Here is a 14,542-nt window from a genome sequence, read left to right on the forward strand (position 1 = left end):
TTCATATGCATTTCTAGCAAAGTTATCATAATGATTTCTGCCACCCCAGTTTCCCCCACCCTGAGACAGTACTGGAAGCACGACCCATCTAACAGCAATTCTATAAGGAAACAGGAAGAGCCTGCCTTCGTGCCCTACTCAGAAAGAGAAACAGGCGCTAAGAGGTCCCAGGTGAGAGACAGTAGTGAGCACACGGTTGACAACACAATCACTGAGCCAGGTTCTTGCCAGAACATTCCATCTTATCCTCCCAGGAACCCGGGAGAGCTATATACAGAAACAAACATACATTGTGTCTACAAGCATGCATCAAACATGTGTATGCAAATGTGTGTACATGTGTGTATAATACATATATACGTAAATACATAAGTGCATATATACGTAGACATACATGTGTGTATGTGTAGAAGATGGATATATACTTTTTAATACATATTACATACAGAAGGCTGCCAAGTCTCAGAAAGGACAAGCGATTTGCCCCAATAGCCACGATATGTACGTGTGCTGGAGTACACCCAATAGTACGAGTGCTGGAGACAGTATCGGCAGGGATCTAACCCCAAAGCACAGGCCCTGACCCACCCCACTGCACCTACAACACCCAACTTCACCCGGAGTGACAAAGTGACACAGCGCGAATGATTCCACACCAGAACACAGTGGAAGCACACCAAGTTTCCAAAGCCTCCTTCTGTGCTGGAGGAATGCCATTAAAGCAGAACCACACCTGGGACCGGGGCGGGGAGGGGAGGGGGGAACCTCCTTTATAACCTGCAGAAGGCTCAAATCATGCTCGGGTGTCAGCCCCTTGAGTGATGTGAGAATTTGCAAAAATAAACAGTCATTCAGTATGCTACATCATCTTCCACCAAAGAATTAAACCAAGTTTTACCATTATGAACATTAACAGCTCCTTGGATTAAATTATCTTTTTTTTTTTTTAAATAAAAATGCTTCACAATCTCTCGCAAAGAGTTAACAACCAACCCCACAAGAGGACGGCAGTGGTCATCACTGTTTAGCGCGTTCTCCCCGTGAACCCAACACTGCCTACTGCTTCCCAGGCACTATCGAACTGAGCTCTTATTACTAGTACCTCTGTTATTAATAAGTCTTTATAACGTCATTTAAGAAATCCTTGCTTTGTTTCTACTCCGCAGATCTTCGGTAGTTTTTCTCTGATGCTGAAAAATCTGCACAGAGAGGAAATTTGTTCAACCGAATCATTCTGCGACATCTGAGACTCTCCCTGCGAAAGGAATCCTAGGGTGAAGCGTTCTGGGAAGCAAGGAGCCTGCTCACATGCTAGGCCCCCAGGAAGCAGGACAGCACCACACGCACCAAGGCTGGAAAGCGGTGAGCACCTGGGGTGGACGGCATGGCCGCGGGCTTGCTACTTACCAGCTCCGTGTGAACTTTCAGATGCGCCTGCAGCTTATATTTATCTGGAGTGTTGTAGTCACAGCCATCGGTGGGGCACTTCAGCAAGATGTTACTGTGTTTCTGAACGACATGGCGCTTAAGGCAGTTTTTGGTGATGGAGGAATAATGGCACTGGGAGCAATGGTACAGGTGTTCCCGCGTGTGGGTGCGCACGTGCATGTCAAAGTGCACCTGGTACCAAAAAAGTTTGCCTAAAAAAACATCGTCACGTGAGAACAAGGAAATTTCTTTTATACTGAATTTGATTTTCCCATTATGACTTGTCTTTTTACTATTCTACTTAGCTCCCTCTCCAGCCTGTCCAGGTCACCCTTCACACCTTCCTCACTTCTGTCTGCAAATTACCATTCAGGCGGGAGGTTGTAGACCTTAAGGGTGCTGCTATGTCTGCATGATGTCAGAGGTGGGAGGAAGGAAACAGTGTTTGCTGAGGACCAAGGACAGCGCCAAAGATGGCTGTGCACATGCGTAAGCCAGAGTCTCTACTCTACTACCAGGGCCAGAGCCACGCCTCCTACGGCCAGGGCCTCCAGCTCTCCGGGAGACTCAGAGACCAGGCCTGCACCATGAGCCAGAAGGGCTCTATTTGGGGCTCCCTACAGAGAGCTGCGCTGACAAGGCCACAACTTCAGCTACACTTCACACCTGTCGTGTGCCAGGAGAACAATTCTCCTTCGTTCCCGTTCTGGCAGAGGGCATGGGGTAAACCGCTGCATGCACCGGACCACGCTGGTGCGGCCAACTGTCCAGTGCCCCTGGCTGCCTCCACAAAGACTCCACATGCTAAAGGGCAGCACCAGTTGCTATCTACAGATGATGAAGGGTAGCTCATTTAGAAGCGGTTCTTTGCAAAGAGATATGAGCTCGAATCAAACACGAGGGGAACCCAAAGCAAGCTGGGGATGGGCGGGGCTGCCGGGAACAGAGCTCAACCGGCTACTTGCCCAGCTCTGCTTCTCCTTACCACAGTATTCACACTCCAGGTCCCCGTACACCTTCCGGATCCTCTCACACAAACCGGTGTTCATCCGTCTCTTCTGTAAACCATCCAGGATCTTCATGAACGCGCTGATGCCTGCCCGGTGCTCAGAGGCAGGCATGCAAGAGTCAGGCTGGGGCAGGGCCAGGTCCCCTCCACCCGCTATCAGAGCAGGGTCTGAGGCCTCACCTGGGTTTGACCTGAGACACTTACTAGGGTCTGGTCCCTCGGGTGGGGGGGCAGCCACTTCCTGCCCCACCCCCGGGGGACTCTCGGCACCCTGCGTGTCCTGGTTTGCTTCTGTGCTTCTGGCCTCAGACAGCAGTGGTGTGACTTCTTGGCCCTGAGTCTGGGAGGAGGCTCTGTGTGGGGCATCCAAGGTCTCCTCAGGAGCAGCACGAGCCTCAGCAGAGGAGGTATCATTCTTCAACAAAAACCCATCGGAAACCACCGAGTGCGAATGAAGGTCCGCAGAGTCCACAGCAGCTTCCAGCTCACAGGGTGGCAGGGAAGCGCTTTCGGCCTGGGGGGTGGCTAAGTGCACAGGTGAGGCAGGCTCTTCCACAGAGACCTCCAGCTCCTTCCGTCCCTCCTCAGGCTGAGCATCTCCGGAGCAGGCCGCCTCCTTGGGTGCATTCACCCCCTGGAACACAAACTCTTCTTCTGCCAGCTGCAGCTGGCCCCCCAAGGCTTCCTGCTGGATGTCTCCGCCAGGCTCCAGGAGGCAGAAGCTCTGGTTGATGGAGCTGGTGAAGACCCCGGTCTCCTGCACAGCCCCGTGTGCCTCGCGGATATGGGCGCGCAGCCTGATGGAGCTGACGAACTTCTTGAGGCATATGGCACAGACGTACACAAAGGGGTGCTTCCTGACGTGCAGCTCCAGCGCCTGGTACTTGGTGGCCCCGTGGCCACAGAGCTCACAGGCAAAGGGCCACTTGTCCCCGTGCACCAGCATGTGGCGGTCACGGTCCAGCTCATTCTTGAACTTGCGCTCGCAGATGTGGCAATCGTAAAGCAGCTGCCGCTTGCCCTCCCTGGTCATGAGGCAGAGCTCCTCCAGGGCCTCCTTGACCTTCTTGTCCTGGGGGTCGTGCACATCTCGGATGTGCTTGATGAGGTTCTTGACGTCTGAGTACTTCTTCTTGCAGAAGCGGCAGTGCTGCTTGATCTTCTTGTGCACGCGCTCGATGTGCACCTTGAGGTGGCCCTTGCTCAGGCAGGTGAAAGAGCAGTAGTCGCAGGCGAACTTTTCGCCGGTGTGCTTCCGCAGGTGCACATTGAGGTTGGCCTTGATGGCACTGGCGTAGCTGCACTGGGGGCACTTGTAGGGCTTCTCGTTGGTGTGGATCCTCAGGTGGGCCTGCAGCGAGTGCTTGAACTTGAAGACTTTGTTGCAGTACTCACAAGTGAAGATCTTGAGCTGGGTGGGCCCTAGCCTAGAAACAGACGACAGCACCATTACCGTGGGAGACGCTGCACCTCCCTAAGGACCTTGGATTCCTTCTTAGGAACCCAACACCAAAGGCTCACAGTCAACTAAATGGCCTGGCGCAGGACCGCGGGGCCAAGTATGGGTCCCTGTTCTTCAGGGGCTCCCAGTGTGGGGGACAGCAGACAGGTCAGCACCTGGTTGCATGCCAGGGTGGCCAGTGTGGACAGGAACACGTGCGGGGTCAAAGAGAAAGAGACATCCAACCTGCACTGGGCAGTTGGGCAACGCTGAAGAGATGTCTGAGTTGAGGCTTGCAGAACAAGATGAGGGAGGCAAGAGGAGAGAGGGAAGAGGGATGCGTCATTCACAACGTACTCAATGACCAGCTGTGCCCCAAAGCTGACCTGGATGTGTTCTGGCTACGTGACCAGTCATCACGGAATGAACTCCGACAGCTCCGTCAGACCAGACGCGATCTGCTCGGTCTGTTCCACAGCTGCAGCAATGCACACTTGCCCGCCCGTTCAAAGAGCTGTCGGGGGGAGCCCTCTGCCCTTTGCGGCCACTCATCAGTGAAAGTCCCGCCCAGGGCAAGTGAACTGGCCTATCTGACTGGGCACCTGGCCGTCATGAGCAGAGCTCCGTGCCTGCCCTTCTGGCGACAAAGGGTCTGCTGGAGACCATAGGTGAGGGGGGCAAGTGCTCAGCTAGGAGGGCCTGCATGGGCCTGGCCAGCAGCAGTCAAGGACTTCGGGGGGGGGGGCGGGCAGTGGAGGCAGTCAGGTGCCTAGGAACGGGAAGCTGCGTGTTGATGTGCATCATGCTATGTCCCCCGAAACTCCATCAGTAACTGAGCTGATGCTCCAGTCCCCATCGCCCCCCTCCTTCACCACAGCTAGTTCAGCGCTCACACGGAGAAAAGGGGACTGCTGTTTAACTGCGGGCCGTTAACCTCATAAACCACTTATCAATGACTTTCATCTAAGAATACCTGCCAGTGTGTTTCAGGCACTGTGTCAGATTTTGTGTATGTGATGGAGAATAAAAGCATGGTCTGCCTCGTGGATCCTTTCTCTTTCAATATGGCAACGTGTACGAGATGGTCGTAACAGCTAATACTGAGTAGGTGGTACGCCAAGCCCTACTGGTACACCCATTGTAAGGATGACAAAACAGTCTCTGCCCCAGGTTATACAATGAGTAAGTGGTGAAGCCAGGATGGGACCCGAAGCGGACTGAGCATCTAGAGCCTGCACATTGCTCCTCTTCCTCTATAAGCCCTGCAAACACCACGCCCACCACTCCCCTCCCCAGTGTGACCTCACGCACTGAGAAGGCCCCCTGTATGGGGCTTCCAGTGCCCTGGAACAGCCCTGCCTTGTTTCTGGAATCAGTGAATGATGGTCACCAAAGTACTGCAGCAAGCAGCAGGGACAGGAATCGGCAGATGAGCCAGACAAGCAGGTGAGGCTTCCTCTCCTCCACAGTTGCTCCCTCCTGGACGTATGTCCAGGTTGTCCACGAAGATCCTCAGAAACATTGATCATCACTTAGTGCTGTTAATCAGACACCATTAAGCTGTATCCACCGTAATTGCAAAGTCTATATGGAACTATCCATACAACTAGATTTGATCAACACAGGTTGCCTTGTCTTTAAATAAAAAAATATTTAAATCTATTGTAGTTCATAAACACCAGAGGGTACCGTTCACATAATGTAATTAAAATATTCAAATCTGAAAGTCAGTATTACGCCTGCATGCTAAACCCAAGGCTAATTTCAGGAAACTAATTTGGATCTTTTTCATATGACAAAGAAACCCAGAAGGTGATAGATTTTACACTGGAGAAAGAAACCCTGGATTCAGAATGTTAATTAAATAAACAAATCACAGTATTTTCTCCTCTAATGCAACATCTAAATGGTCTTAGGAGAATCTTTTGCTCTGATTTTTTTTGGTATCATTACACAAATACCTGATAAAAGCCCTCAGTGCTCTGTTTCCCGCCAAGGATAATGAATCTGATGAAGACGCTAGGCAGCCGACATCTGACTCTCAAGCGCAAGCCTTGCTCGCTACCACCGTGAACTGACGCACAGAGCTGCAACGTCCACATGACTGCGTTACATCAGCTCACTCCAGATGTTCCCCAGGCAGGGAGAGAGCCACTCTTGCCACTGCATTTTAGAAAGTGATCATGCAGAGCTTATAAAGGTCAGACCCCTTGATGTGCTTATTCCACGTCTGGGAATCCACTGAGAGAAAGCATACAAAATGGGAACAAAGGTGTTCACCGCACAACTTCTCACAGCATTAAGAGTGGAAAGCTGCTGAAAGGTCCCAACATAAGGAACTAGTTTGTTTGCACGTTTATTTTTTTCCTTCTTTCATTCAAAAAAGTACTCCAAGCCCTGGGGACACAATAGAGACAAAAATAAATACAACTCGTGCTCTCTTGGAGCCCACTTTCTGGAGGAAGGGATGGGCCAGACTAATAAACATAGAGATGAGCAGGTAAGGAGCACAGCCTCCCTGCGGTGACGGGAAAAGACAGGATGATGCTCTCTGAGCCCAGATCAGGGCAGATTGATCAGTCTAGGGGGCACACTGTCCTGAGCACTGGACATTTGAGCAGATAGCTAAGGATGAATAGGAGTTAAGCAAGCCAGGGACAGGGGAGGCATCCAGAATGAGGAAGAGGCACCTGCAAGGAGAGAGCAAGGAAGTACAAGTGCCCAGAGGGCTAGAGCACCTACTAGAGCCCAGAGACCATGGGCAGCCAATGGGGAGACAAGGCTGGAGAAGTGGCAGCCCCAGGAGGCCCCACAGGCCAAGTCCTCCTAACAGTGTGAGGCCTTGAAGAGTACAATCACATGGGCATTTTACCAGATCTCACTGGCTACAGTGTGAAGAGCTGAGCAGATTACAGAGGATCCTCATCACAATGTAACACATCACTACAGAAGAATTTGTGAATAATCTGAGTAACGGAGGAAAATAAGCACAATGTGATTAGGTATTAAAAGCAAGAGACAAAATTGCATTATAAAATATAAACTCAATTTTATAAAATATATGGGCTGAAAAAAGGCTGGAAGGAGATACATTAAAAACATTAACAGTGACTATATTATGGTAGGGAGATTACAAATGACGCTTGTTCTTACAGTTTTCTGCACTTCCAAAATTTTCCACAGAATGAGTCTGTGTCCTATTTGTGTGAGACCCTACCTGATATGTTGATGTAACCTAGAAGTTTGTATCTATATTTTGCAAAGCAAAATCGTCATGCAAAAAAAGTCTCTTTCTTATTCTGTAATTTGTACTATAAAATATTAACAGAATACATGACAATTGGAATACAGCCTAAATCTGCTGTTTAGATATTGTGTCCATTTGCCTGTTAACTAGATAACCAGTTAGCTGAACCCATCCCCAGCAGGCCTTGAAATAGTGTACAGATAGTTGGCTAAGGTCTACAAATCAACTTGGGACCAGAATGATCTTCAAATTTAATTCCATGACAGTTTTGCCAAAGGAATGAGTATTTTTATAATTTCATCAATAAATTCAGCTGCTCGTAGCTGCAAGCATACAGGATTGAGGCTACAAATTAATGAAGCATCCCACATGACATCATGTTCATATATTTTGTCATTTATTCTCACCACTAAAAGAAGTCACAGTATACTAGAGACAATCTTACGGCCAGTATAACGGAGGCTCAAAGGCAAACCCACTTGTGCCAAATACAATAGAGTAAAAGCTTCATCCTGACGACAGCCGTGCCGATCCTGTTCTCTCTCCTGCCCAGTGCCTGGCACGTAACAGCCTTTTAATCTGTTGAGCTGAGCCCCAGTAGAAGAATCTAGAGCCAGGCCAGGTCTGTTTGGCACTAAAAGCTATACTCTCTTCAAGAACAGCTCATTTCTCCTCTACCAGAAACGGGTGAAACCCACTGGCAACTGACATTTTCATTGTCTTTCCTCTCAGCTGGGAAAATGTTTGCAGAGCTCAGATGATCAGTTTGCTAAGCCACCTGAACAGGTACCGATCACAGCTCAGACGGAGACCCCGGAGAGGGTGTGGAAAACGTACCTACTCGTTCACTACGGGGCTGTCAACTGACCCGATGTGTTTGGAGGGCAGTTCTCAATGTCGATTACAGTTTTAAATTCTCATATCCTTCGAGACAGCAATTTCAACTCTAGCAATTTATGCCACAGGAAGTCGTGAAGAAGTACGGAAAGACGAAGGTAGCAGGACCTTGAGGGCAGCATTGTCCATCAAGCAAAAACTGACCACAGAAACTATACTGCACCCATTCAATAGCAAACACTTGTTAAAAAATATGTACTGAAAAAGATTTTCAACGTGTGGTAAGTTAAAAAAAATTGGTAACAGAGCATTTGCTATTTTGTATTAGAAAAAAAATAACAAAATTAAAGTGCTATATTTTAGTATATCATGAAAAAATTATGGTGGCATATGACCAAACTGTCAATAGTAGTTACCTCTAGAAGAACTATGGGTTACTTTAACCCTACATCATCTGGAGTGCTGGAACTTTCTACAAGATGCTTGTGTTACTTTTAAAAAGTGTGGGGGGCGGGGAATTTTTTTTCTCATCATAATATGTGCAGTTTTAAAAATCAGCAAATTTACTAAGGCCTTGTTTATTCCTCTTTATATCAAGTTGAACATACATTTGCCTTAAGTAAAATGCTCCACCTTCATCCAGCCAATTGGTGCTCAGTTCCAAAAGCGTGTGGATCTGCCATGCATTTCATAGAAGCAATGCGGGCTCGGTCAACACACAAGGACCGTAACGGAGGGTCTGACTCCTAGGTTAAATCAAGAAACCAATGTTGTCCACAACTCAATCTGCAAACAGAGTCCTGATAAGGTAATGCGCTGGTCCTCTGGCCTGCTACGGCCATCACGGGAGTCCAGCCCTGGCTGGAGGCGCACGGGACAGACACCTTACCTGCTGGACTTCATGGGTTGCTCATATGGTGTCTGCTGAATGGCATACTCCTGGTACCCTCTCCGAGGCGCCAGGTCGGCCAGGGTGGCCTCTGGGTTGGCAGTGCCTGTCTCTGGGGGCCCGGCCTCCACCGGAACGATCCTCGTAGCACCTGAGATGGGTACAAGGCACCGCACATTAAAGAGGCACCACGAGAGGCTCTGACCCCACCCCACACAGGAGCACAGCCTTGCAAAGTTTGTGTCTTCACTGTACGGCACTCTTGCAAGGTATTGGTTTTCCTGCAGTTCACACACTTAACTTCTGTGTCTCTGTGTGTGTGTGTGTGTGTGTGTGTGTGTGTGTGTGTGTGTGTTTGCGGAGGGGAAAGGGCAAGTTTTCTAGGAATCTAGCAAAACATCCTTCTGGGCCTCCTGAGTGGCACATTTGTTGAGTGTCCGACTCTTGGTTTTGGCTCAGGTCATGATCTCAGAGTCATGAGATCAAGCCCCACGTCAGGCTCCCTGCTCAGTGCAGAGTCTGCTTGAGATTAGCGCTCCCTCTCTCTCTGCCCCTCCTGCTCTCTCTCTAAAATAAATAAATAACATCCTTCTGAGGTAATTTTCACTTGATCTATTAAAAAAACAAGGAAGACAGGGACATCCATACACATATGTTCACCTCCCAGGTTTCCTGTAGGACCACTTGTGTCCCACTCTGAGTAAATGGAAAACTGCATCATGAGATTATGGAGTGGTGGCATCAGCTGTAAACAGGAATCCAATCTGCCAAGGGTCTAGTCCCACATACGACATGACCTTCCACCAGTGGGCCTGTTTCCACCCTAGCAAATGAAAGGTGTGGAGTGGAAAAACACAAAGGTCTCTTTGCTTATGCACTTCTAGGATGCGAAATGATCAAAGACTTGTATAGCAGTGGACATGAGCACACACACGTGCAAAGAAAAGGCTCCAATCTACCCCATTTCTAGAATAGCAGAGCAATCAATTACACGTTTACCCCCACTTATGGAAAGCTCAAAGAACTACCAGCAATTTTAAGGAAGTTACCATGGGAACCTCCAGAGATGCGGAGAACAGGAACAGGAGCCGCTCCCTCTCCGAGGTTTTGCTTCCCGGGCCAATACTGCTCTGAAGTAGGGGGCAGACAAAGCAACTTTCCAGAAAGTTCTAGCCATATGTTTTTACGTGCCTTATTTCCTACCGATCATCCTACTCTGTACTGAGGGATAAAGAGGCACTTATCCGGCATTTTCACTTTAAATAAGAAGTGACTATTACCATTGAAAAGAGGTGCTTCAAAGGCTGTAGCTACTCTTAAAATCCTACACAATTTTTAAATATTATTTGACAACTATCACCCCAAGTGGATAGGAAAATAACCATCATACTACTTTGGAACCTGCTATCATAAACTGCTTTTTGTCTAAAGTATCCCTTCCTGAAAGACCTTTTTTTAAAAAAGGTAGTATAATATCTCCACTTTATTTTATGTGAAAAAAAAGGGAGACCGAAATTTCCAGTATTATAAACTATGTGATGAGCCTACGAAAAATGGGCGGAGGGACCATGACAGCGCGGGTTCTGGGGAGCAGGCGCATCCATCTGGTCTGAGCAGGTCTCTCCCACAGCGGCCCCAACACTGAGGGCAGTAAGGGGAGGGCACCCCCGGGCCAGGGGCTGGGCCAGGGAAGCAGAGGAAAGAAACGTGCTGATCGGGCCTCCGGCAGCAAGAGCAGGCCCCCAGCACCTCTCGTCTACATGCTATCCACGACAGTCCGGAAGGAAGGGGCCCGCCACGGTGCCGTGGGAATGGGCAACCAGAGGGAGACCCCGTCAGTGAGCCAGCTGCCCAGGACCACAGGGTCCAAGCTGTCGGGCTGCCCAGTACAGACTCGCCAAAAGATGTGTGTTTTGCCCCTTCCTGCTTGCTGTGGTCACCTGGAATCGCCTCATGGGCCGTTAAAACCACACTGATGATGGGTTTCTTCACTCCAGAAATCTGCCCGGCCTCCTTTCCTGACGGGATCTTCTGGACTTTCTCTGTCCTCTGTGTCCGCGGCCTCCTTGGGGTCTTTTCTCGATCATCTTCCTTGTACTTCCTTTCCAGTTCAAGGTCAGATTCATCACCTAAAGAGCAAATAATACCTAGATTTATAAAATATCCTTTTAGATCAGTGACAGAACTGGAGAGTGCACATAACCTTTTTATGGGACAGTAAAAGAAATATTTATGTGTGATATATACACGCTGGTCCTCCCTGCTATGCGGGCCTCTCGCTCTCTTCAGGCACTGTCTTTGGTTCTCCGGGCTCTCATCTGATTCAGTAAATACTCCCCGCACCGCTGCCACGGGCCAGCATCCAGGCACCGGGGATCCAGTGTTGACAGAGCAGGCATAACTCTTCACTTTGTTCTCACAAAGCCTACCAGACTTCAGAGTTACTACAGAAGATATGGTCTCCAAGATTTACAGCCTAGGGAGAATCATTCAAGCTGCCACTACCAGCTACCTTCTATGGTGGATATAAAGGCCCATAAGGAACAGACGCAGACCCTCTCCTCAAAAGCCCTGCAGTCTGGTGGGAGAGACGGGCAAGGACAGTCAGCTGTGCGCCAACTGAAATGAGGAGCGATGGAAGAATCCAAAACCATTAGCTCTGCATGCTGTGTAGCTACAGCTTCATGGAGACTCAGGGAGGTAGAAATAAAACCACTGGAGGGAGTAAAAGCTAGGTCCTAGAGGGCCTTGAGGCCCATGAGAGTCTGGGGCCCTCCGTCCCTGAGTGCAGTGCTCACGGAGACCAGGCTCGTAGCGTGAGTGGGCGAAGCCACCAAGTGGGGCTCCGGCGACAGAGCACAGGCCCCAGAGCCAGTCAGGGCCACCCTGTCAGGGCCGAGGACAAAGTCACCAGATCTCTTGATTATTCAAAGGGAGACAGGAAATCCACTTTTCACATGAAATCTGGTTTTTCAAGGTTGACACTAATCTAAAAAATCTTAAAACAATGGGAGAGCCAAGCACAACATGTCTGAGGTTGCTCTTGACCCACAGCACCCCCTTGCCGCCGTGGAAGGCATGGTGAGCTGCTGGAGCATTTTATGTGGGAGAAGGGCTACCCTATATCCATGCTTTGAACCCGTGCCACCACTGGGGAGGATGAACTGAATGGGTTCAAGAGACATTTCAACACACGAAAGAAGGGCTGTGTCAGCCACAGAAGGAACAACAGCTAACTTCACACGGCTAGACTTGGCAGTAGCCTGAGGGCTAAGAAACACTCCAATACCAAAGTGAAGAATAAAAGTGCAAGCAATCTCTTGAATGCAGCCTGTTCCATATTCCGAAGGAAATACAGGGGAGGAAGGGGAAAGGGGTTTTCTGTCTTTTCTGTGGAATCACAACCACAAACCTGAAACAACTTGCCCAAAAATCACCTCTTCAGAACGTCATGACAAGCAGAGGGAACCATTCCACACAGCCTGTTAGCAGAGATGAACACAGGGTGGGGGCTTGGTTGCAGGACACGCACACGGGTGGTCGGACAGTGGGGGTTCAGAAAGCACTGGCAAGGGGCGGCGGCGGGGGGGGGGTCCACGTAGGTGAAGTTAGAACCGCACAGCAATAAGGCAGAAGCTAGAGAAGACTGGAGAAACCAAAGAGAGACTGCCTGGGGCAACTCGGTAAGTCTGTGCTTACCACCATTCAGGTCTGCCTGCAGCCAAACATCAATGTACCAACATTTTCCTGGAGGAACAAGATAAAATGGAGAAGCACAAATTCTCGGGGAGGCCTGCTGGTGGGAGGAAGGCTCTCACAAGATGAGGCTAGGAAAACACGTGGCTAATGGGGCAGAGTGATCAATATATCCACTAACGTTCCGTGTCCTACAGATGACATCTTTTGGTGCTTGTCCCCACAATCCAGGTGGTGCCTGGAACATGTGTAGACCTGGTGGAAACAGTCTTAGGGAATTTAATTGCCTGGAAAGGGTCCTTAGTCACATAATTCGTGTGAGCACGAAACACGTTAACGTTGAATTTCAATAGAAAAATCAACAGATGAGAGCATGTATCAGACGGACTGTGCATTACTACTCCCCAAGGCCAAAGGGGAAAGTCAAGGACTATCACACAGGTCCATCCTTTGAGGATCATCACAAGTCCTGCAGAGCTAAAGAACAGGGCAAAACAAGGGACCTGCAAAATTGCCGCCAGTGCTCATGTTCTGTGAGGTTGGATTTGCACCATGCCTAATGGGAATTTTTTCTATCACTCCGTAGTGGCTATATTAAACACATCTCAAAAAGTCTACAAATCGCCTGAGTCACAGTTCTTTATGGGGCCGACATATTGCATGATCCGCGTGCATGAGCAACTACAGTAGAATATACTGGATGCCATGAAGAGGCAGAAACAACATATCGAGAGATTTTTTTTTGCTTTTAAAATGATGCTCCAGTTTATAAAAGAACTCACCTGAGGATACAATTCAATATGTGGGTGACACAGCAAGAAATAGGTATGTTCATATTAAAAAAAAAAGCCCTCAGAAACAAAAACCAACACCCTCAGAATTTGAGCTTGCCATGAGCTGAACCTGGGTTAACAACATGAATCAACTAAAAAACGAGAAGCATCCACACAGTGGTAGCCTGCATCATCAGGAAGGATCTTGTGATCTTGACTCTGCTTTAGGCATCATATGTTAGGAAGGCGCTGCGGAGCAGGCCACATGAGGATGGCGGATGGGAGTAGAAAAAGGTTTGGAAGAGCCTGAGTTGGGCCAGGGTGGAGAAGAGGAGATTGGGTAAGAATCTCACCTCTCTGCCAGCAGTGCTCGACCTTTGGCCACCAGACCCACTGCCAGTGCCCGTGCCTCCTCAAGGGTGGCGCCCCTCCAGCTGCAGGGACAGAGAACGCTGCCCCAGTCCCAGCCCTACCCCTCCCCCAGCCCAGCAGCTGGGGCTACAGGACCTCAGCGCAGGCGAATGGGGTCCAGTTGAAGGCGGCCAGTGGGCTTCTGGGAGCAGTTTTCCTCCCTAAGAAGAAAGAAACGCCCCTCTTCTTCAACGGGACATTACCATGTCCACTGCTCAGAACTGAGACAACCACGCAGAAACTACAAGAGATCAAGCAAAAGACGAATCAGTGCTTTGAGGGTCTTGAAGGCAAGTATGGACCCTGGGATCTTGATGGCAGCTGTGCCACTAAGCCCAGCCGGGAACCACTGGTCCTCAGAGACCTTGTTACCCAAAGGAACGGCCATCCTCATGCTCAAACTCATCTGCAGTTGGCACCTCTGCTAAAAGTTATCTTGACTAACGTGCTCTCCAAACCCTTCTCCATCCTGACCCAAGAGTAAATTGTTTCAAAATTCAAACATGCCCCGTCCCTGCCCCCTTTAAAGCTCTTCAATGGCTTCTCTCCCATTTCCATTAGGAGAAAGTACTAGATAAAGCCCTCTGGGATTTGCCATAAATCCTCTCTCCCAGGACCCCTGAACTGTCAAAGCCACACCTCCCACACACATGCCCACCAGTACTCATCTGCTCACCCCTTGGGACTAGAACAACATTGGATGACAAGCTGACCAAACACCCAGGATTGTTTAGTCTCTGGACCTTGCACACAACACCCTCACCCCACACACCCTGCCTGTCCAAAAGACAAACAAAGGCACACAGATTTA

At 49.4% G+C, this 14,542-nt stretch overlaps 1 protein-coding gene across 3 annotated transcripts in view; it reads right to left on the minus strand.

Moving 5' to 3' along the window:
• The window catches only part of ZFAT (zinc finger and AT-hook domain containing), a 191,568-nt gene that overhangs the window by 116,128 nt on the left and 60,898 nt on the right, over positions 1-14,542 (minus strand). For all 3 annotated transcript variants that reach the window (XM_025871171.2, XM_025871172.2, XM_073893234.1), the window contains 4 exons: positions 10,792-10,980; positions 8,852-9,002; positions 2,414-3,864; positions 1,408-1,640 (listed from right to left, as the gene is read on the minus strand). In XM_025871171.2, coding sequence (XP_025726956.1) covers positions 1,408-1,640; positions 2,414-3,864; positions 8,852-9,002; positions 10,792-10,980 — 2,024 coding nt within the window. The remainder of the gene's footprint in view (positions 1-1,407; positions 1,641-2,413; positions 3,865-8,851; positions 9,003-10,791; positions 10,981-14,542) is intronic.

The sequence above is a fragment of the Callorhinus ursinus genome, unplaced genomic scaffold, assembly GCF_003265705.2.
Source record: "Callorhinus ursinus isolate GAN/ISIS: 27379988/994484 unplaced genomic scaffold, GSC_fseal_2.0 scaffold5, whole genome shotgun sequence".
NCBI classification, from domain to species: Eukaryota; Metazoa; Chordata; class Mammalia; order Carnivora; family Otariidae; genus Callorhinus; species Callorhinus ursinus.